This window comes from Cyprinodon tularosa, unplaced genomic scaffold, assembly GCF_016077235.1.
Source record: "Cyprinodon tularosa strain WSP-4 unplaced genomic scaffold, ASM1607723v1 ctg502, whole genome shotgun sequence".
NCBI classification, from domain to species: Eukaryota; Metazoa; Chordata; class Actinopteri; order Cyprinodontiformes; family Cyprinodontidae; genus Cyprinodon; species Cyprinodon tularosa.
This window is the reverse complement of record NW_024039233.1, coordinates 166,605-191,607: the sequence shown is the minus strand read 5'-3', so window position 1 is coordinate 191,607 and position 25,003 is coordinate 166,605. Positions and strand designations below refer to the sequence as shown.

At 42.0% G+C, this 25,003-nt stretch overlaps 1 protein-coding gene across 4 annotated transcripts in view; it reads right to left on the bottom strand.

The window, feature by feature from the left end:
- Positions 1–25,003, bottom strand: part of celf1 (cugbp, Elav-like family member 1) — an 85,120-nt gene that overhangs the window by 57,425 nt on the left and 2,692 nt on the right. For all 4 annotated transcript variants that reach the window (XM_038303040.1, XM_038303039.1, XM_038303036.1 and 1 more), the window contains exons 2-3: positions 14,461–14,648; positions 11,262–11,344 (exon numbers count right to left, since the gene is read on the bottom strand). In XM_038303040.1, coding sequence (XP_038158968.1) covers positions 11,262–11,344; positions 14,461–14,648 — 271 coding nt within the window. The remainder of the gene's footprint in view (positions 1–11,261; positions 11,345–14,460; positions 14,649–25,003) is intronic.

Below are 25,003 nucleotides of genomic sequence, written 5' to 3'. Positions count from 1 at the left end.
GTAAAACAGTCTTATGCATGGTGATGGATAAGATCTAAGGGGGTCTTCAACCTTTATCTGCAGTAAAACTCATTTTAAAAACAAAATCATGGAGATTATGGTTAGCTGCTGAATGAAATAAACTGGTTTAGTCCAGTTTGGCAAGCATAAATAACTGGATGTGGTAGATTGGAAACAGATTGTTTGTGTGACTTTTCTGAAAAAGGTTCCAAAAAGGTTAGTGATTTGTTTTTTTATAAACCAAATACCTGGAGTTTTGTTTTATTTTTTTCCAAATTTGAAGAAGTTTTGTTTCCCATCCAGGAAGCTTTTTTAATTCAAATGTCTGGATTAGAGTTGAGTTCCAAGCTTTATAGAGAAGCCCAACAAAGCCTTGTTATGGCTTAGAAAACATGAAGAACAGGTCCACCACTTAGTAATGGGGAGTCTTTGAGTTCTTTGTTAGCCTGCAATATCTGATACTGGTCTATGCCTCTGAAATACCAGGTAAGATGTTTTGGACCCCTGCATGGCGACAAGGATTGAGACGATAGCAGGAAGGAATCAACTCTGCATTGTAGGTTTTTGAGGGGTGAGATCTGAGTCCACCCCCACGGAATAATGTTTTTTTTTCTTTCTTAACATAGATGGCTTCCTTTACACCCCTCTCAAACCACCTGTCTTCTTTATCCAAAATGTGAATATTCTGGTCCTCAAAAGAATGTCCATTGTCCATAAGGTGTAGATGGACATGCAAGTCTTGTCCAGATGAGGTAGCCCATCTATGTTAAAGTGATGGAGCTGCTGGGTGACCCAGGACGGAGGGGAAGATTTTCTACACAGTATGGACCTGGAAATCCTCCAGCAGAAACTGTTTGCAAACTACAGGTACTCAGAGATTCACTTCCACACAGAAAGTCCATATTCTGATCTTCAGGTAACACAGATTACATGTCAGACTTAACAATACTACTTATACTTCAGCATCTAGGTGTTACTTTATTGTATATCTTGTACCGTGTCTGCTGGTTGTGCTGTTCTTTTTATATCTCTTTGCAGGTGATAAAGCAGACTGAAAATGTTTTATCATTTTCTCCCTTTTATCTCCTCTTTCTTTCATCTTTTCTCCTTTTTTTCTGTTTTTCCTTTCCTGTTCTACTTACATTGCAGTGTCCATAAAATCTGTAATACTCCCTGCATAATTATAATAAAGGTATTTATATGCATAAATCAAGGGGAACACTATGGCAATAGCCGTACTGCTCCACTTGTGAAAGTAAAATCTATTGGGCTCTCTTTTTGCCATCAAAACTTATTGCCATATTGCAAGGGCGTAGGTTTGATTTCAACTTTGGTAGGGACACTATTCTTCAGTTTCATTGGTCCTTTGCAAAAAATATGCATGCTCTTTTTTATGCTTAATGTGAGCTTCAGGGCTCATTTTGTTTAAAGAGAACAGCAGCATTTCTTGCTACATTAATACAAATCTTATAAGCACTACATGCACTAGATGCTGTTTATCAATATTTAAAGCATGACTGGCTCTGATGAATGTGGAATTAGGACTTTTTCCACTTTGAAAAGGATTGCATTCAAATTTACCTGCGACTAAGACAGTGTCTGTTTAACTAAATATAGTCTATAATATGTGGATTTATCCTGTGTTTTCTTCTGAAGATATAGAATTGTGCAGAGGTAAACCCCACTCTTATTTTTTTTATCTAATATGCTCTCTCTGGATCATGCAAAATAATACATTCAAGGGACAGAAAATAAATGTATTGTATTTACATGTGCACTGGAACTAGAAGAGGAACTGACTCTGAGCATTTAAAATATTAATATTAGAAGTTGTACATCTGGGCTGTAGTTACTCTGTATAGCTAATTTCATGTATTTTATCTATGTCTGAAACAATTAATCATATTAACAAATTATTTAAATAATCGTGAATTAATTTAGTAATTGATTAATCGTAAACTGGAGTATAGGGCCACTAAAATGTGCCTTTAGCCGACAGAGCGACCCACTTAGAGCAGGAATTATACCAAGATTGTAAAAAAAATATGTAAAAATTTAGCATTTAGGAAGTAAATGAAAAAAAAAAGGTTTTTGTCTGTCAATATTCTCCATCCAGAACTCCTCCAAAGGAAACGTTTAAACGTTTCTGTTTCAACTGGTTTCATTTCATAATAGATCTTCTTTAAGGAGCCTTTAGCTATCTGATTAAAAGATAAAATAAAAGAAATCCTAACGTTGTTAACTTACATTTCTCAAGTCAACAAATCAAAAAACTCTCTCCTGCTTCTTTACAGAAATCCAGTTGGAAGCTTTCGCCTGTTTTAGCGTAGATAATAATTTTTTTTATTTGGACTAGTTTAATAGCCCAATATTAATTTATTTTAGCGTCTTTTTTTCGCGTTCCAAGCACCCGCGCGCGCACATACAGACTAGAAAACACGCAATCAGAAAGAGAGAAGGCGGAACTTAAGGCAGAATAATCAGAGAGTTAAACCGCGCAGCACAGTTGATGCGCTGCTATGTGAAGGGACAGGAAATAGCAGGCAGCTGCAGCTACCAGGCAGAGAAGCTGCGAGAGGAAAAGAAGCGGCTGCTGCATAGTAAATTATAAACATGTTGTTTACATCCAATTATTGGTAGGGACAAATAGGTCCTTCCAAAATTTTGGCAGGGACATGTCCCTATGGTCCCTATGCAAACCTACACCCATGCCATATTGTATGATGGCAACCAGAGGCAGAAAGCTGAAGCAAATAAAAATAGCTGTGCCAGTTTTATGTCAATTCAGTTTATTTCTATAGCTCCAATTCACATCATGTCATCTCAGGTCACTTTCCAGTTCAGCAGATCATCCAGTCAGATGGATTCAAAGTTTTCTATCTAAGGAAAACCAGCTGATTGCATTGAATCATTCACTCGAATGCAATCCCAGCATTCAGCTGAAACAATACCACTATTTCTTTTGCGAAAAACAAGCAAAAAGACAAATTTTTTATGGGTGGGAAGATGTTTGTACATTCCAACAGTACACCGGTACATGGCAAACGTGTGCTTTCTTTTCTGGTGTTGTGGGAGTGCCGTCAACTGGGAGAATGTGGCTGACATAATCATGGACTGATTGGGAGGGACCATCTGGAGTTCCACTGTGGGGGGAAACCATGGACTCCACATTTTAAATATGTTGCATAATTTATTCTTCTTGCTTTTGTGATTTGCTCATTTTGTTAATTTGTTTAATAATTATCATTTAGCTTTAATCCTTAAACTAACTGTTTAGTTATTTTTGTTAAATTGGTGTAGATGGTCTCCCTACCTCTTCTTTAGTGTGTCAGGCTGGTCTGATCAGCCAGCATTTAAGTCCCCTTTGTTTGCTGTTTGTCAGGTCAGTTTTGTTTGTTCAGTTAGTTTGAAGTTTGATACGTTTCAGCTTGATATTTTTTGCCCTTAGTTAGTCTCTTCATTTGACCTCTTTGTTTGGATTATTGCTAATTTGGGGAAATAAACCCAGTTTTTCTTGACAATCACCCCTGTGTCCTCATGCTTGGCTGGCTTGGTCCCTCACAGACTTACATCCAACAACATCTACATTTGGTTGAAAAGCGAAAGGTGAAAACCCATAACTTTCAAGTTGTCAAAAAGACATTGAAAACTTGGTTTGTAACATCTTTTCAACGTCTGTTATTGGACTAAACTGAACATCGGAGGCAGGTTCCCAATCAGTGATAGAATTCTGCTCAATATCTCTCCCTTTTTTTTTTTTTTTACAGTGCACCGCATCTTACTGTCTCTGCTGGCAAGATGTATTTTTGGGAGTTTGTAAATTTCCAAATCTGAGCATTCAGGGCCAGATCATTATTTGTCTTTCTGTTTGCCTGTTTGTTATGTTGATTCCAAGGTTCATGTCCTGGATCCTGGCGGCCAGTGGAAGGAGGGTTTTGTGTCTATCTTGTCTCCTGCTCGTCCACTGTTCCTTTCCTGCTAAGCCCTCTGGGTTTTTGCCCCTGTATGCAGGGAGGTTCAGTTTTTATCCAAGTAAACCTGACACCAACTTGGAGACCAGTTTAAAGGTCCCGCATCAAGTTCTGGTTCCACGTCTTGTCTTGGCTACCTTCTTCCACTGAGCCCCCCCCCGTCTGCACCTGATCCTGTCCGCTCCTGTGTGTTACCACCTGGTCATGCTTCGGACTCTGTTGGACTCTGAACCTGTCTGGGAGCTCTACGAGGACTGGATCCTGTCTCCTGTCTGTTCTGAATACCTGACAAGGATCGGCCTCCTATAAGACCTCTGGAACTGCAGCACTGGGGACATTCTTGGACTGGACTTTTAAACCAGGTAAGTGACCAACTCAGATAATTATCTTCTGTCAGATGATCATGGTCACTTACCTGTGTTTCTCCCACAACAGAGTGTCTGTGATTGGGCAGTGCCCCGCCCCCCACCTGCAGTCGCCGCATGCCACAGATCCTAGCAGCTCCCCCTTTAGTTTTGTTTTTCTTTAAATAAAAATTTTGAACTTGCCCAATGACTGTCTCCTTGAATACTGGGTCCATCTGTTCTCGTTTCATGACACTTCCGCTTATCCGGGGTCGGGTCACGGGGGTAGCAGCTTCAGTACGGAGCCCCAGACATTCCTCTCCCCAGCCACTTGGTCCAGCTCCTCCGGGGGAATCCCAAGGTGCTCCCAGGCCAGCCAAGAAACATAGTCCCTCCAGCGTGTCCTGGGTCTCCCCCTGGGCCTCCTCCCGGTGGGACGTGCCTGGAACACCTCACCAGGAAGACATCCAGGAGGCACCCTAATCAGATGCCTGAGCCACCTCAACTGTTTCCTCTCGATGTGGAGGAGCAGCGGCTCTACTCTGAGTCCTCCCCGGATGACTGAGCTCCTCACCCGTATCTCTAAGGGAGAGCCCGGACACACTAAGGAGAAAACTAATTTCAATTTGATTCAGTATATTTCTATAGCGCCAATTCACATCATGTCATCTCAAGGCACTTCACAGTTCACCAGATCATCCAGTCAGATTGATTCAAAGTTTTCTATCTAAGAAAAACCTGTTGATTGAATCAACTCATTGATTTAAATGCAATCCCTCACACCAAGCATGACATAGGTGAGGAAAAACTCCCTTTGAACAGGAAGAAACCTCCAGCAAAACCAGGCTCAGTGTGAGCGGCCATCTGCTGAGGCCCACTGGGGTTCAAGGAGAAAACTCATTTCAGCGGCTTGTATCCGGGATCTCATTCTTTCGGTCATGACCCAAATCTCATGACCATAGATGAGGGTAGGAACCTAGATAGACTGGTAAATCGAGAGCTTTGCCTTTTGGCTTATCTCTCTCTTCAGCACCACAGACTGGTACGGGACACGCTTCACAGCAGACGTGAAGCGTGCTTGAGGCTCCAGACCATGGTCTCGGATTTGGAGGCACTGATCCTCATCCCAGCCGCTTCACACTCGGCTGCGAACCGCTACAGTGAGAGCTGTAGATCAAGCCCTGATGAAGCCAATAGGACCACATCATCTGCGAATAACAGAGACACAATCCTAATGTACTCTGGTTGTATTTCTCTTTTGTTACAGTTTTACAAAATGTTTTTATTTGGTTACTTGTATTGTTACTCAACTGACTGAAACACCTCTAGAAAATCTGCAATTGTTTTAATTGTGTTACTTTAAGAGCCCCTCCTTTTTATTTCTTCTTCCGTGGTCTTTAAATTGTTTGAACCCTTAGACCCTCCCCTTTTGTCATGTTGTCCTGTGGGAGAGGTGTGTGTTATTTATTTTTCATCTGAATACATCCAGTTTATTTATAGATCTATTAAGTTAACTTTTGTTATGTACTTCTGTTTTGTGTAGGACTTGGAGCAGGCAGCCTATAACATGGCTGGTTTCTTGTGTGTTGTTCTCGTCAGGTAAAATAAATTGAGAAATCGCCCTTTTAAAGAAAAACTGTGTCACGGCCTGATCACTTAATAAAACCAGCACAGGGCAGAAAGGATCCAGTTACACTAAGGCCACCAAAACAGATCCCCTCAACTCCTTGGCTGTGCCTAGAAATTCTGTCCATAAAAGTTAAGAACAGAATCGGTGACAAAGGGCAACCTTGGTGGAGTCCAACCCTCACCGGAAATGGGTCCGACTTACTGTCGGCAATGCGGACCAGGCTCTGACACCGGTCGTACAGAGACCTAACAGCCCTTATTAAAGGGCCCGGTACTCCATACTCCCAGAGTACCCCCCACAGGAACCCCCCCGAGGGACACGGTCAATTGCCTTCTCCAGATCCACAAAACACATGTAGACTGGTTGGGCAAACTCCCATTCACCCTCCAGGATCCTGCTGAGGGTATAGAGCTGATCCAGTGTTCCACAGCCTGAACGAAAACCACACTTCTCCTCCTGAATCCCAGATACAGTTGGGTTTACTTCTACAAGAATTACAGTTTCTCAGTTGAAATGAGCCAGAACCATGGGCGTAAATGCAGCGTACCAGGCTGTACGGAGAAAGGGGAACATTTTCCCAGTCTTCCCAAGGATCCAAAGACCCGACAGGCATGGATTATTTTTGTCTATCAGAAGGTCCCTGCAGAGGTTGATGCTCAGCTGTTCATTTGCTCGAAGTATTTTACCGAAGACAGCTTTCAAAATCTTGGTCAGTTCAAAGCAGGATTTGCTGAACTTCTTTTTCTGAAATGAGGAGCTGTTCCCACCGTAAGGCCATCACAACCATAAGCTGCAAGTATTATTCTGTCTCTGAAAGGGGAGGGGTGTTTGGTCGCTCCGTCCCCCGCTGTTTGTTCGCACAAAATTAATTTATTCAGGGTCGGTTTTGGCAAAGCGTACAAAGTAATAAAATTGTTTTATAAAGTTAATTGTACTTCTAAACATCTTTAGACAGTTTTTTTTCTAGCTTTTATTGTCATTTCACTGTCACCAGCACATGAAATTCACTCTCTTCCTTTAACCCTTCCCTTGAGGAGCAGTGGGCTGCCATTGTGCAGCACCACGGCAGTAATCACCAATATCCTTTCTTTGTTTTAAGCTGCTAACATGTTTTTTCTTTTACAGGGAAAATACCAAAAGCTGCCTTTGTTGCTGCAGATTGAACTAGTACCATATACATATTAATCAAACTATCTAATATAAGTAGATTTTAAGTGTGTGGGAAGCAAGACATCCAAGAGACAACACGATATCATCAGCAAAGAGGCTTCTGCTGCTTTATCTCTGATCCACATTAATGTCAGAGGTCCAGTAAAGTGAGTCCAGATGCGTCTGATGCTTCTGCTGCTCCTGTGTTCAATGCCAGAGAGCAGCTTTTCTATATTAGCTGTGATCAGCGGGTAAAAAGTAGTTAGAATCTATGTTGAAGTGAGAAAGTCCTCCTGAAAACATGGTCTGTTAATCCAGATTACCATCCTGCCTTCAAAGATTATTTCTCTGTGGGAGCCGCTCAGACCCCCACATACCGGCGCTGCGCTGTCTCTTGGAATCCCCAGCAGCAGCTGCCTCAGGCCCGCTCGCCTCTTGGGGGTTTTCCCCTACTGTTGGTGGCGGCTGGAAGTAGATGTTAGCGTTTTTCAGGTCTGTGCTACAAATTGCAGGCAGCAGGATAATAAAAGCCAACATATTCTGCCGGCAGGTTTCTACATTTGTAGTTAATTTAGGCGTTAATAAACTGTTTCAGAGGAGTGATCATAGCGCTCTGCATCAGCAGTGCTGTGTCTGACTCCCTGCCAGCTCCCAGATCAGCTTCTCTCATTGGTTTATTTGCAGCGTCCAGCAACAACAGAATTGAAATCAAAGGATTGAAGGCTCTAGCCCTGGCTCCGACTTTCAGTGTCGTTGTGTCCTTGGGCAAGACACTTCACCTGCATTGTCTACTGATGATGGTCAGAGGGCCCGGTGGCGCCAGTGTACGGCAGCCCCGCTTCTGTCAGTGCGCCCCAGGGCAGCTGTGGCTACAATGTAGCTCGCCACCATCAGTGTGTGAGTGTGTGTGTGAATGGGTGAATGCATCGGCGTCGCCAGACCCCATTTACTGGGGCACGTGCCCCAGTATAGATCTCATGAATATTTGCAACAGTGATACATTTTTTTAATGCATCAATTTAGATAACGGGAAGAGACGTATATTTCTACTCATATGCGTAGCAAGTGTGTTGTTAACTCCAAATTGAGGATGTATTAGCGCCCCCACGTCAGCGCATGTCACTGCATGAACTGCAGGTAAATTAACGCGCTGCTCTCAACTGAGTTGGATGGGACACTGTGCGGCCCCGACGCATTCTTAGTTCTGGTAACGTTTCTTACCTGTCAATTTTATTATTTTCCCAGTGAAACCACATGATTTATTAGCCTGACGTAGTCCGACTCAATTCTAGTCAGAATATGAGTCTGATGCTGCTCCATAGAGCTGTGATTATGGGGCGTGTTTCGAACGAACCAGGAAAAACAATGCCTCTGCACTCAATTGGATAGACCTACAACCAATAAGAGCAACGGAGTGCGTGACGTATGTTAAGCGAGGCATAGTTGTTGTCCACAAAAATCAAAGCGTGCAGTTGCACACCTAGAATAAGATGAGCCTTGATCGCGTTTCTCTGTTCCTCTTTTAAAATTAATTTGCTGTCGATATCTTCTAGAACAGCCCTAATAGCAGAATCTACTCACCCAAACTCTCCAGCGGAAGCCATTATTGTTGTCACCCTAGCGCGCTTTGGTCACGTGGTTGATAACGTTACTCTTGATCATCTGTCCATCATCGTATAAAGTCCGCCCTGACAATTTGATTGGATCGCCTGACAGTGGGCGATTATACTCGCGCTACTATGGAGCAGAGCCAGACCGAACTTCCCCGAACTCAAACCTTGTGGGCGGGGCTAACTTCTGACTGGCACCCAGGCTAATGATTTATAGGCTACTAACTGAAAATTACTGCATTGGTTTGTAGATGGATATCAGGAAATTCCTCACACGAAGCAGAGACAGGGAAGCAGTAAAACAAGATGAGAGAGAGGGAGGTAAGGTCCCGTAATGAATTAGTGATTTAAGCTAAGCAGTTACATTAGGGACGTTATAAGCAATATGATAGATATTTACATAATTATAAATTTATGTTTTTTAATGTTTGCTATAGAGAATGAGAATGAAGGTGCTGGAGTAGGAAAGGGAGGAGGAGGCGAGACTGACAGGCAAGAGACAGGTGAAAGACAGGAGAGACAGGACCATGAAGGTGATGAGGATGCAACAACCAGCTTCCACAAACAAGAAGGGGACATTAGGGACTTAGGAGGAAAGCATGATGGTCCTGAACAAGTGAAGTTGTCCCACTATCCCCAGGACAAATGTGGAGTAATAAAAACTTTCATTTAGTTCAAAATGGTTTGAAAGCTTTTCCTGGTTGAAAAAGAAAGCCTTGTCATCAAGGATATGCAGTGTCTTTTCAACTTGCTTGATAACACTATGTTCCCCACACTAACGCAGGTCATCCAGATCTCCCTCACAATCACAATCAAAAGCTGAAGTTGTGAAAGGTCATTCAGTGTGTTGAGAAGGCTCCACACTTGGCTGAGGTGCACAATGGGACAAGACAGGCTCCATCATCTTGTTATTTTATCAGTTGAAAAGGAAGAACTTTCTAAGCTGAGTCACAGTGATTGACCGCTTTGCAAAAATGAAAAATAGGAGGTACAATTTAATGCTCAAAAAATAAAAGAAAAACTTAGTTCGGGTTGAGTTAAACTTTCCCCTGAACTAAAACTCTAAAACCTAGGAATTAATGATTACTTCAGAATGTGTATAAGGAAACTTTTTATTTTTAAAGTTGGTAATGTCTTATTTTTTATAGCTGCAATGTTGAAAATGTTCATGTTTGTTAAAACACATATGCTCTTACACTCATTAAAGGCACACTATGCAACATTTTTCAGTTAATTAATGTGTTCCATAACGTTTTGGATGATTAAATGAGTCATTTCAGGTTGAACAAAGGTATTCTCGGCCGCCCTGGTGGTCTGTGGGGGAAATACCGCACTTGCAATTGCAGGAGCACCGACCCGCACCCACAGGCTCAGAAGTCTCGCGAGTGTCGGTCTTGCTTTACGGCGAGAACTGCTACACCCCCCAGTTAAAAGCATGCTCGTTGCTAGCACAGTGGCGATCTTTGTGCAGTGCTGCTTTCACACCGGAGGCAGCAAAAGCAGCAAAATCGCGTCTGCTGCTTCCTTTTTGCTGCTTGTACCAGTTAGTTCTGACGAGCGGCTGAAGCAGCTTTGCTGCTCTGGCTGCGCGGTGCAAAAGTGTGTCTGGCGCGCGTTGGGCGGAGCTTCACTATCCTTTCTCTGCCTTGCAGCTATATTTGCTGTGATCAGTGTGAATAAAGTAGTTTTAATATGTTTTTAAGTGAGAAAATCCACCTGAAAACGTAATCAGTGCAGTCAGTTCATTCAGATTATCATCCTGCCTTACAATATTTTTTCTGTCGGAGCCGCTCAGACCCCCACATACCAGCGGTGCGCCGACAGTTGGAATCCCTTCATCAGCAGCCTCTGGCCGGGTCGCCTCCTCGCGGTTCACCGCGGCAGCTGGTAGGTGTTTTTCATCTAAATAATCCAAACTGCAGGCAGCAGGATAATAAAAGCGAACATATTCTGCCGGCAGATTTCTGCATTTTAAGTTAATTTAGGCGTCAATAAACTGTTTAAGAGGAGTGATCATAGCGCCCTGATCATCAGCGCTGTGTCTCTCTCACTGCCAGCTCCCAGATCAGCTTCTCTGATTGGTTGACGCGGCGCGTCGAGCAGCAAAAATTCAATTTTTCCATCTCGAGCAGCAGCGCATTTGCGGCGCGTCAGATGCTTAGTCATTCGTTGCGTTCTCCTGTCTGCTAAGCTCAAAACAACCGCGCCTGGCTTGACGGAGAAACCAGGAGAACAGCTGTGCATATTTACGACAGCGCACTTTTACTTTCGCCCTCTGGGGGGAGCCTCGCTGGAAAATCAATACCGGTTGCATATTGTACCTTTAATATCTCAACTGGTAATTTTGGAAGGAATTTATCAGGGTGGGGCAGTGTGCTTGTCTGCTTGTGAAGCGCGTCACACGCCTCAGATGCTCAGAAGCTCATGAGGCGCTGCTTCAGCTGTTCAGGAGAAGGACCTTTGGTTGCACCTTGATGCACATCAACCATAGACTTTGGATGTAAACCTGCTGCTTCTTCTCAGTGTGAAGGTAGCACTCTAAGAGGCTAATACGTACCCCGGGGAGAATCTTCAGGTTGTGAAGAGCATTCTGGGCCTCCAAAGCTGATTTGCGTGTATAGTATGTTATAAAACAGCATCCTGTCAAACAATTAATAAACAACGTGTTAAAAATTCAGAAACATTAATTATTGTTATAATTCTTATTTCATTAACTTAGCTGTAGATTAATTTCATTATGCTATTAAGCCAATATAACTGATCATCATGATTTCTGCTTTAAGCTAATTGCCATATTACATTTACTATCAAATGAAAAAATATATAGTAGGGAAATGAAATGTTGCAGTAACTCATGGGTTATTTTCTAAACAGGTGTTGATGCTGCAGGCAGGACAGATCTTCTGTAGAGGTCTGTCTGGATCGGCCTCTGACTGAAGACCCTCTGTTGGTGTCTAACAGTCTGATGAAGAGGATGCTCACTGCTGTCCATCATCTTCTTCATCTCCAGAGGTTCTAGAGGAGTTCCTAGAACAGAGCCGACCTTCTTTATCAGCTGGTTGAGCTTCCTTCAGTCATTAGCTCTGATGATGATGATGATGATGATGATGATGGGATCAGACTCTCCACAGCATCTGAAGGACCCCAGCTTCCTCTAGAAGTCCAGTCTGCTCTGTCCCTTCTTGCAGACGGCTTCCCAGTTGTGTCTCCAGTCCAGGTTGTTGTCCAGGTGAACAACAAGGGATTTCTACTCCTCCTCGAAAACATTCGACTTGTTCCTGTTTCTTGTGAAATGAGGGCCGATTTGCTAGTGACTAACTATCCAAAAAGGACTTTATTTTATGAGACAGCAGAAATAGAAAAAAAACTAAGAAGGTTTTCCCTCATCTCTAAGGTGTCTCAGAAATTAAATGGATTCTTAGAATGAAAAACTTTTACTGCAAACATTGTAAAATTAATATACACTATTTAACATTTAGAGACCAAGAACACATGCCTCTCCTTGGACATCTCGGGGATCTGGAACCACAGTCTGGAGTGGTTATACCCTTTAACCCACACCCTGAACACTCATCACCCCTCAGTCATAATTAAACAAACATTTACCAGAAGTGACCTTCTTGATGATTGATAGGGACACCTATGAAGACCAGCAGAGGAGCTGGGGGGCTTGATATGAGGTGTCACTGCTCCTCAGAGTATTGGGTTTTTAGGAGCATCTGTTTGTTTTTGAACAGTCATTCAATTTGTACCTTGCAAAGTTGTGTATTAGTTATATTAAAATACCATCAAGCCAAAGCTACAATAATTTCACATTGTCTGCTATTGTCCCGCTGATGTCAGATGGTATGTTCCATTTTTCTCTTTCTTTCCTTTAAGACACCTCATTTATTAAGGGAAGTAAAACACTAAGTGTGCATTCTATATTAACAGATTTGGTATCACTGGATTCATCACAGCCCCATCTTTCCAATAACTATAATCTGTGTTGTTATAATGGTCCCTGGCCAGCCTCTTACAGAATAGATGACACATTTTTGAACAGATTCACATTTTTGCCACGTTTTAGGTATGTGTTCATAGTTCTCTAAATATTATACTTCAAGATAATATGATTCAGTACGAAAGAGTATTAGGGTCAGGTTAGAGATTTCTTTTTCTTCTATTTCGAGAATAAAGTCGTAACATTACGAGAATAAAGTCATAACATTATGAGAAAAAAGTCGTAACATTTCGAGAATAAAGTCGTAACATTACAAGAATAAAGTCATAACATTACGAGAATAAAGTCATAACATTATGAGAATAAAGCCGTAACATTATGAGAATAAAGTCGTAACATTATGAGAATAAAGTCGTAACATTTCGAGAATAAAGTCGTAACATTATGAGAATAAAGTCGTAACATTTCGAGAATAAAGTTGTAACATTATGAGAATAAAGTCGTAACATTATGAGAATAAAGTCGTAACATTTCGAGAATAAAGTCGTAACATTATGAGAATAAAATCGTAACATTTCGAGAATAAAGTCGTAACATTGCGAGAATAAAGTTGTAACATTATGAGAATAAAGTCGTAACATTACAAGAATAAAGTCGTAACATTTCGAGAATAAAGTCGTAACATTATGAGAATAAAGTCGTAACATTATGAGAATAAAGTCGTAACATTTCGAGAATAAAGTTGTAACATTATGAGAATAAAGTCGTAACATTATGAGAATAAAGTCGTAACATTTCGAGAATAAAGTCGTAACATTATGAGAATAAAGTCGTAACATTTCGAGAATAAAATCGTAACATTACGAGAATAAAATCGTAACATTTCGAGAATAAAGTCGTAACATTGCGAGAATAAAGTCGTAACATTATGAGAATAAAGTCGTAACATTACAAGAATAAAGTCGTAACATTTCGAGAATAAAGTCGTAACATTACAAGAATAAAGTCGTAACATTTCGAGAATAAAGTCGTAACATTGCGAGAATAAAGTTGTAACATTTCGAGTTGTAACATTTTAGGGAAGAAAGGGCTTCTTGTAGGAGTTGTCATAAAATACAACTTTATTCTCGTAATGTTACGACTTTATTCTTAAAAAAAGAAGAAAAAAAATCTCTAGTCTGGCCCTAATCCTCCGTCACAGATTCGGTTTTTACAAACTGGTAAAACATCTTCCTGACCTCAATTACCGTAAATCCTCTAATATAGGCCGGGGCCTTTATTTCACTCAGGTACATCTTGGTCCAGGTCATTATTGGAAGGAGGCCAGAATTAGAGGCAGGCTTCTATTTCTGTTTGATTAAAAGAGCTTGACTTTTTTCTACTTAAGTTTAGATATCTTAACTTGATATGGCTATTTTCCTGTTCCTTATATAAAAGTATCCGTATATAAAAGTATCCATTCATTTTACAAGGTTGCAGTAAAATATTGAAACATAAGAATCCATTTCCTGTCTGACAGACCTTAAAGATGAGGAAACACGTTGTTAGGTTTTGTTCTACCAGTGGTGGAGGTCTCTCAGTTTTCGAGGGGCCTATTGTCTCTGCCCTATTGATAAATTATATTTACTGAATCAAAAGTGAAGAGTTTATAAACCCTTTGGGTCAGATGGAAGCTTGAAAATGAAAAGTTTGAATTGAAATTGGCACAGTGTCTGAATAAGATATAAAATCGTTTTTATTCATGATTATTGTTTCCATCTTTGCAAAGGCAAAGGGTGTGTGTTTGCATGGTTGATTTATGGGACATACTAACCTTTGCTCATTGGTGGGTTTTGGCTGCGGTCTCGCAGAATATTAATCTCGTAGATTGCTCCGTAGGGATTAAACAGGTCATGAAGCTGCTCCTCTGACCAAGACCGTGGGATTTGCCCTACAAACATCTTAATAGCATCAATGTCTGGTTGATCAGAATGGTCCAGGGCTCCATTCATCTTCTTCCTGCTGCAAATGCAAATATTATTAGTGTGAAACTTAGATGTGATTAGAAAGTTTACAACACTAATTTCAAAGGCTTTTCTGCATAAATAGAGTGTCTAATTATTTTAGAAAGAAAGGTCAAAGGATGGTGCTACAGAGAGATGTATCTAAAGCCAACAAGGGCATCAACAAGCTGGCCACTGGAGCAATCCTGAGTCAGAACAGGGCTCTAACTACCATTGAGATCATGTCCTCCATATTTTTTATTCATATTTCGCCTCAATTATGATATAAACTAAAAATAAATGACAGTGAAACTGAGTTTAGGACAATGATCTGAATCTCCCCCTACACCGTGAGGTGTTTTATATTTAAAGAGCGAAGAGAAGTTCGACTATCTACTGAAAAGAAGTGGCAACCACGTCGCTACGGTAACTGCAACACAAGGCTACAGACGGCGTTAGTGAGTGAGTCAGTCACAGCAGTCAGTGGAAGTGGAGCACACCCACCGAGCAAAACTTTTTTGAAAAAACATGAAATGAAGTTATTTACGTCCAAACGACATCTTCATTTGGTTGAAAAGTGAAAAACTATAACTTTCATATCGTTAAAAAGACGTTGAAAACTGGGTTTGAAACATCTGTTATTGGACTAAAGAGGGACAAAATCAAAGGGACCAATCACAGCCCAGTGTTCAACAATGATTTCTGGACTAAATCCAGTCTATGACGGACCGAACAGGTTTAGCCTAAAAACCATCGTCTGAATGACGTCTGCTGGAGCATCAAGCTTCACATCCTGGGGGAAAACAGTTTCAGTTGTAGATGACGGCAAGAGAAAAGAAAATTTTCATGAGGAAAGATTACAGCCCAGCTGCTCAGACAGCGAAGAAACATCGAACCAAAGCTGCAGTTTGCTAACTAACCCATTATTGGAGTGGAGGATGCCATCGTCTACCTGCTTCAGCAGGGGCTCCCCGACCTGAAGACCACTGGGAGCACAGTGAGAGACATGTTCTTGGACTTTTCCAGTGTTTCAACACCATCAGACCAGAGCTGCTGAGGGGGAAGATGGAGGACAGTGGAGTGGACAGACATCTGGCTGCCTGGAGCATCAACTACCTCAACGAACGCCCTCAGTACGTGCAGCTGCACGTCTGTCAGTCTGAGGTGGCAGTCTGCAGTACCGTGTCCCCTCAGGGCACCGTTCTGTCTCCGTTCCTCTTCACCCTCTACACCATGGACTTCACCTCCAACACGGACAGCTGCCATCTCCAAAAGTTTATTATTATTTTCCACATACTTTAGTCTTTCTTATATAAAAGTTGACTTATTTATTTATTTTAGGATTAATAATTGTAATGAAATCCCACTCTGTGTCAAACTGGTCTATGTTTCCAAATCAAACCCAGAGGCGTAGTCCAGGGTATACGGCTATAGCCACTTCTAAATCCCCAGTGATCCGGACTATTAAATACAATCTCTGATTTCTACTTATGACTGCCCCTACATAGTCAGCATGGCTATCACTGCCCTTCATAGTCAGCATGGCTATCACTGCCCTTCATAGTTAGCATGGCTATCACTGCCCCTACATAGTTAGCATTGCCATCACTGCCCCTACATAGTTAGCATGTCTAGCACTGCCCCTAAATAGTTAGTATGGCTATGACTGCCCCTACATAGTCAGCATGGCTATCACTGCCCCTACATAGTAAGCATGGCTATAACTGCCCCTACACAGTTAGCATGGCTGACACTGCCCCTACATAGTTAGCATGGCTATCATTGCCCCTACATAGTTAGCATGGCTATCACTGCCCCAATATAGTTAGCATGGCTATCCCTGCCCCTACATAGTTAGCATGGCTATAACTGCCCCTACATAGTTAGCATGGCTATCACTGCAACTACATAGTTAGCATGTATAGCACTGCCCCTACACAGTTAGCATGGCTATCACTGCCCCTACATAATTAGCATGTATAGCACTGCCCCTACACAGTTAGCATGGCTATCACTGCCCCTACACAGTCAGCATGTATAGCACTGCCCCTACACAGTTAGCATGGCTATCGCTGCCCCTACACAGTTAGCATGTATAGCACTGCCCCTACATAGTTAGCATTTCTACCAGTGCCCCTACATAGTTAGCATGGCTATCACTGCCCCTACATAGTTAGCATGGCTATCACTGCCCCTATATAGTTAGCATGGCTATACCTGCCCCTACATAGCATGACTATCACTGCCCCTACATAGTTAGCATGGCTATCACTGCCCCTACATAGTTAGCATGGCTATAACTGCCCCTACATAGTTAGCATGGCTATCACTGCCCTTACATAGTTAGCATGGCTATACCTGCCCCTACATAAGATGACTATCAGTGCCCCTACATAGTTAGCATGGCTATCACTGCCCCTACATAGTTAGCATGGCTATAACTGCTCCTTAATAGCATGTGTATCACTGCCCCTACATAGTTAGCATGGCTATCACTGCCCCTACATAGTTAGCATGTATAGCACTGCTCCTACACAGTTAGCATGGCTATCACTGCCCCTACATAGTTAGCATGTATAGCACTGCCCCTGCCTACACAGTTAACATGGCTATCACTGCTCCTACATAGTTAGCATGTATAGCACTGCCCCTACACAGTTAGCATGGTTGTCACTGCCCCTACATAGTTAGCATGTATAGCACTGCCCCTAGACAGTTAGCATGGCTATCACTGCCCTTACATAGTTAGCATGTATAGCACTGCCCCTACACAGTTAGCATGGCTATCACTGCCCCTACATAGTTAGCATGGCTATCACTGCCCATACATAGTTAGCATGGCTATCACTGCCCCTACATAGTTAGCATGGCTATCACTGCCTCTACACAGCTAGCATGCATAGCACTGCCCCTACATAGTTAGCATGTATAGCACTGCCCCTACACAGTTAGCATGGCTATCACTGCCCCTACACAGTTAGCATGTATAGCACTGCCCCTACATAGTTAGCATTTCTAGCACTGCCCCTACATAGTTAGCATGGCTATCACTGCCTCTACACAGTTAGCATGCATAGCATTGCCCCTACATAGTTAGCATGTATAGCACTGCCCCTACACAGTTAGCATGGCTATCACTGCCCCTACACAGTTAGCATGTATAGCACTGCCCCTACCTAGTTAGCATTTCTAGCAGTGCCCCTACATAGTTAGCATGGCTATCACTGCCCCTACATAGTTAGCATGTATAGCACTGCCCCTACACAGTTAGCATGGCTATCACTGCCCCTACATAGTTAGCATGTATAGCACTGCCCCTGCCTACACAGTTAACATGGCTATCACTGCTCCTACATAGTTAGCATGTATAGCACTGCCCCTACACAGTTAGCATGGTTGTCACTGCCCCTACATAGTTAGCATGTATAGCACTGCCCCTAGACAGTTAGCATGGCTATCACTGCCCTTACATAGTTAGCATGTATAGCACTGCCCCTACACAGTTAGCATGGCTATCACTGCCCCTACATAGTTAGCATGGCTATCACTGCCCATACATAGTTAGCATGGCTATCACTGCCCCTACATAGTTAGCATGGCTATCACTGCCTCTACACAGTTAGCATGCATAGCACTGCCCCTACATAGTTAGCATGTATAGCACTGCCCCTACACAGTTAGCATGGCTATCACTGCCCCTACACAGTTAGCATGTATAGCACTGCCCCTACATAGTTAGCATTTCTAGCACTGCCCCTACATAGTTAGCATGGCTATCACTGCCTCTACACAGTTAGCATGCATAGCACTGCCCCTACATAGTTAGCATGGCTATCACTGCCCCTACACAGTTAGCATGTCTAGCACTGCCCCTACATAGTTAGCGTGGCTATCACTGCCCCTATATAGTTAACATGGCTATAACTGCCCCTACATAGCATGACTATCACTGCCCCCACATAGTTAGCATGGCTATAACTGCCCCTACATAAGATGACTGTCACTGCCCCTACATAGTTAGCATGGCTATCACTGCCCCTACATAGTTAGCATGGCTATAACTGCCCCTACATAGTTAGCATGGCTATCACTGCCCCTACATAGTTAGCATGTATAGCACTGCCCCTATACAGTTAGCATGGCTGTCACTGCCCTTACATAGTTAGCATGTATAGCACTGCCCCTACAGTTAGCATGGCTATCACTGCCCCTACATAGTTAGCATGTATAGCACTGCCCCTACACAGTTAGCATGGCTATCACTGCTCCTACATAGTTAGCATGTATAGCACTGCCCCTACACAGTTAGCATGGCTGTCACTGCCCCTACATAGTTAGCATGTATAGCACTGCCCCTACACAGTTAGCATGGCTATCACTGCCCCTACATAGTTAGCATGTATAGCACTGCCCCAACACAGTTAGCATGGCTATCCATGCCCCTACATAGTTAGCATGGCTATCACTGCCCCTACATAGTTAGCATGTATAGCACTGCCCCTACACAGTTAGCATGGCTATCACTGCCCCTACATAGTTAGCATGTATAGCACTGCCCCAACACAGTTAGCATGGCTATCCATGCCCCTACATAGTTAGCATGGCTATCACTGCCCCTACATAGTTAGCAGGTGTAGCACTGCCCCTACACAGTTAGCATGGCTATCACTGCCCCTACATAGTTAGCATGTATAGCACTGCCCCTACACAGTTAGCATGGCTATCACTGCCCCTACATAGTTAGCAGGTGTAGCACTGCCCATACATAGTTAGCATGGCTATCACTGCCTCTACATAGTTAGCATGTATAGCACTGCCCCTACACAGTTAGCATGGCTCTCACTGCCCCTACATAGTTAGCATGTATAGCACTGCCCCTACACAGTTAGCATGGCTATCACTGCCCCTACATAGTTAGCATGTATAGCACTGCCCCTACATAGTTAGCATGGTTATCACTGCCCCTATATAGTTAGCATGGCTATAACTGCCCCTACATAGCATGACTATCACTGCCCCTACATAGTTTTTTTTTTATTTGTTTTTATTGAACTTTTTTGCAAAGCAGGGAAACATCAAATATTAAACACTACAAACATTTGAGAGGGATGTACACATATATAAGAATAATAAAATAAAATAAAAAATAATAATAATAATAATTGCCCCTACATAGTTAGCATGGCTATCACTGCCCCTACATAGTTAGCATGGCTATACCTGCATTTAAGAAGGGGGATGCCATCTCCCTCATCCCCCCATAAACTCAAATTTCCTATTTTTTCCTTGGACAGTGAATGTATCAGCTGTGCTACTCTACTTCTACTAGGCTAGTACTCACTGGCTTAACTGATCACATTGTTTAACTGTAGGCATGACAACCGGTGAGCCAATGAGAGGGGTGGGTCATGCTGAGGTTAATATTGCTCAAATATTAAATTTATTAGCTTAACATTTATAAGCTTAGCTTAAATAATTTACCTTTAGGATTTGCCAACAATCGATTATATGAAGCAAGCTAATCAAACACTTTCATTTACTAATTAGATTAGATTAGATGAGCTTTATTGATCTCACAGCGGAGAAATTCACTCGTCACATATTGGCATAGAAGTTACAGAAGGTGCAAACAGGGAGGAAAAAGGTGCATTAAGAATAAGCAATATATATATATGGTATATCCAGGTATATACAGTATATCAAGATAAATAGGATTAAGGTGCAAGTGTACATGTATTGCACACAATGAAAAACAAAATAAAAATAAGAAATAAAAAAATGAGAAATAAAAATATGTACATTCCGGATGGCTTAGATACAGGTGTAATTCCAAATGACCTTATGAGTTAGCATTAGCCAGCAGTTCAGCAAATGTTAGCGATGCTACCCCTTTAGCCTAACGTTGATGCCCGTTCTGCCCCGCCAACCCCATCTCTGTCAGGGAAGAGGAAAGAGCCTCTTTATCCTTAATTGAAGAAGTCAGTACAACTTTGGATGATGTCATGCTAGGTGGGCGTGGCCATTTCTACTGGGTCTGGAAAATATATCACTGTTTGTGTTGGAAATGCATTTTTATGTTAAATATTATGTTAAATTTTGTTTTACTAAATTTGAATGATGAATTCCAATCAGCATATTATATATGTATATATATTTAATGATCTAAACTAAAATAGTCTTTATTTCAAGGTATCAACTTTTCAGTTTATCTGATTGGTTTTGATGCATTTGATTTTTATGTTTAAATCTAAGCTGAAATATGAACAAGGGTGTTAAATTCACATCTGAAATGTTTTAAATAATTGTTTAAAAAAATCAGAGAAACTCCATGTTTGCCTGATGTGTATTTTCTCTCCATGCAGGCTGCCTGTGTTTCCAGTAAAACCATCAAACTGCTCCTGATTCAGTTCATTTTAATAGCGGCGGCACTAACTGCTGCCAATAAGCTGCTCAAAGAGACAGTTTATTAAAGGAACTAGTGACTCACTCTGAGAGAAAATAGGCGTCATCCATGTCAATGGACTCAGGAATAGATCACTCAGCATCCATTCAAACAGCAGAAATTAGATGACATTAGGGAATTATTGAGTAAACTACATGTATCCCCACTACTTCAGGGACCACTGCACTACTGAGCAAACCAACCAGTTTGACACCAAATTCTGTTTAAACCAGATAAATGTTAATAATTTTTTGTCTTCTAGTAAATGGATCTAATTAATGGATCTAATTAGACTTAAATGGTAAAGTTAGTTGTTAAATTCCTCATCTTGTTGGAAAAAGTCCGACCCTCCAAACTGTGGAGCCGCCTGAAGCCCAGTCCTGTTTTAATGCAGAGCACACCGCAGACATGGATCCAAAACACAGGAACAGGTAGGAAGCGTTGGCCCACAGTCTGTGTTTCAGCACCATGGACAGATCATGCACTCGCTGAACTGAACATCAGCTGCAAACTTTGCCTAATTTATTTCAGTCTTTGTTAAATCCAGGAACAGATTCACTTCATCTGAGTCCAGAAAGGTCTCCAGTGCTGCTAAAGCTGACATGAACTGGTACTTCATTCACTGCCAGGGCTTTGATCACGCTCTATAATGGAGGAAAACTCCTCTTTAGGACAAGTTTGACAAAATAAACATGAAGATGCTTTACCTAGCAGCATCTCACACCACAGCTGCTGTGCTCCATCAATCTGAGCTGTTTATTAACCAGTGAAAGGCTGCATCTTTGGGGCTTTTTGTTGATCAAAAATATTTATGGAAACCAGAAAATCATGAAGTCATGAGGAACATTGAACTAAATATCTTAAGAGTTCTTATTTGTTTTAGTTGTTATTTTATTTTTATCATCTAAAGATTTTTGCAGGCCTACAGTTTGGAGCAGTGGATTAAAAAAACAAATCTAATAAATTTTATATTTTGCTCCAACTTATTTTCTTTGCGATTCCATCTTGTTTTAATCATGTTTAATGTGCTCTGGAGTTTGATCTGGTTGCTGAAGGACTTTCACAGCATGTTGATGTTAGCATGTGAAGATCCACAACTGCAATCGCACCACACAGGAAAAAGAACGGAGAGAAGATCAGGTTTGTCAAATAAAATATAGTAACGACATATCGGTACAGTATGTACCAATTAAAGCATAATTCTTATATATTTCTAAAAACTAAGTGTGTTTAGTTAAATGATTGATGCAGACTACTGGTACTTCAACATACCAAGAAGCAGATTTCTCATTTACATCAAAATATTTATTTTATAATGAGAGGCTTAAAAGTTTAATCAAATCCAGGAAAAAAAGCTTTCATGAGCTTCTTACCGCAGACATGGTTGAAGAGATGCTGAGTTTGGAAGTAAAGAACAAGCATAGTTCATCCAAACCATGGATGATCCTAGTTATCTCTGTTACAAAAATCCACAACTAGAAGAAAATATTTGAACGGAAACTGCTCATATGCTGGATGCTGATGGGGATTATTTTTAATTTGTCATATTATATCAAGTGTTAATTTCCGCATGTTTACTCCTATGAATTTAATAATAATATAGCACACTCTCTCCGCTAGCTAACATGCAGAGGATGAGATCCACATATGCAGAAGATGAGATCCACACATGCAGAGGATGAGATCCACACATGAAGAGGATAAGATCTACAGATGCAGAGGACAAGATCCGCACATGCAGAGAATGAGATCCACAAAAGCAGAGGATGAGATCCACATGCAGAGGATGAGATCCACACATGTAGAAGATGAGATCCAAACATCCAGAGGATGAGATCCACACATGCAGAAGATGAGATCCACACAAGTAGAGGATGAGATCCACACACACAGAAGATGAGTTCCACACACGAAGGAGGATGAGATCCACACATGCAGAAGATGAGATCCACACACGCAGAAGATGAGATCCACACACGCAGAAGATGAGATCCACACACGCAGAGGATGAGATCCACACATGCAGAAGATGAGATCCACACAAGTAGAGGATGAGATCCACAAACACAGAAGATGAGTTACACACGAAGGAGGATGAGATCCACACATGCAGAGGATGATATCCACACATGCAGAAGATGAGATCCACACACGCAGAGGATGAGATCCACACATGCAGAGGATGATATCCACACATGCAGAAGATGAGATCAACACACGCAAAGGATGAGATCCACACATGCAGAAGATGAGATCGACACATGCAGAGGATGAGATCCACACATGCAGAAGATGAGATCCACACACGCAGAGGATGAGATATACAGATGCAGAGGATAAGATCCACACATGCAGAGGATGAGATCCACACATGCACAAGATGAGATCCACACACGCAGAGGATGAGATCCACACATCCAGAGGATAAGATCCACACACGCAGAGGATGAGATCCACACACGCAGAGGATGAGATCGACACATGCAGAAGATGAGATCCACACATCCAGAGGATGAGATCCACACATGCAGAAGATGAGATCCACACAAGCAGAGGATGAGATCTACACATGCAGAGCTATAGAAATAAACTGAATAGAAATAGAAACACAACTCAATGTTCCTCTGCATTTTGCACATATTTATTTTTACACATAACTACCATATTAATGTATTTTTGCACCATTTCTTTCCTACACTGTTTACATTGTGATCTTGTGCAGATTATTTCAATCTGAAAAACTCCCACAGAAAGAAAAAGACAATTAGAAGAAATTTATTGATACAATTACTTTAGTCTTTGGCGCTCAGACCTTGACAGTAAACATTAGCGCTGAATTTTTGCTTTGATATGTTTTAACAGGAGTAGAGAACAGCTCTGTTTGCCCCCCAGGCCTGAAACTGGTGGTGGAGTGCAGATAGATGAAGTTGGTCAGTCTGTAGACTGCTGGTTGGAGAGGCGGTCTGCTGAGCTTTATGGGGAGATCCAGTGGACTGTGAGAGCTGAAACTAGAGCCTCACTCAGGGACCTGAAAGATGGAAGTCCAGTTGGAGAAAACAGGTTGAGAGAACCTGTCCATGATGAGCAAGCATGAAGCGACAGTGGTGAGGGAAAAACTCCCCGTTGGGAAGAAACCTCTGGCAGAACCAGGCCCCACATGGCGGTCTTCTGCCAGACCGGTTGAGATGGGACGCGGTAAGAGTCCGGGAGGAATGATGCTCTGATGAAGCTTTAGCTACGATGGTGGAGGAGGGGCTGGAGGGGGGGGGGGGGGGGGGGACAGGGTCATCTGATTCCAAGTCAGACATAGAGCAACCACTGCCTGCGCTTTAGGTAGCAGATGGAGATGTGGAATGGAGAACCGTTTAAAGGGGTCATAGAATGCAAAACCGAGTTTTCGAGTTTTGAAATCCCCCACCAACATTTTTTAGGTCTGAAAAGTAGGATATGTCTGGGAAAAAGAGGACGTCTGGTCACCCTACCATATAAACAATTTGATGTTTCAGTGAGTGAGAGCTTGTTGCTATGATGCATCTTTGCTCAGCAGCTTGGCTCGTTGTAAACCAACCAATCAGAGCACAGCTCATCTAAATATTCACTATCATCCATCGAAGGAAGAAAATCTGTCGTTTCATTCTAGAGCTTTTAACCAGGCTGCATTAGGGCTCATATAACAGCAAATATGCCATTTTCAGCCCAACCAATGTTACACACCCTATTCAGAGACCTGAAGGAGCAGATACCCTATACAATCATTCCATCACCCCTTTAAGATGAACTCTGGATGCTGGAGGTGTGGCTCAAAACTGATTGGCCTTTGACGGAAGAGGATGATAGTAAGAATTTCTTCAGTTGAACTTCCATCTAGGCTCCATGAATGCAAATGTTCCGCATGCAGCGAGGCTAACCACATGCAGCGAGGCTAACTTCAT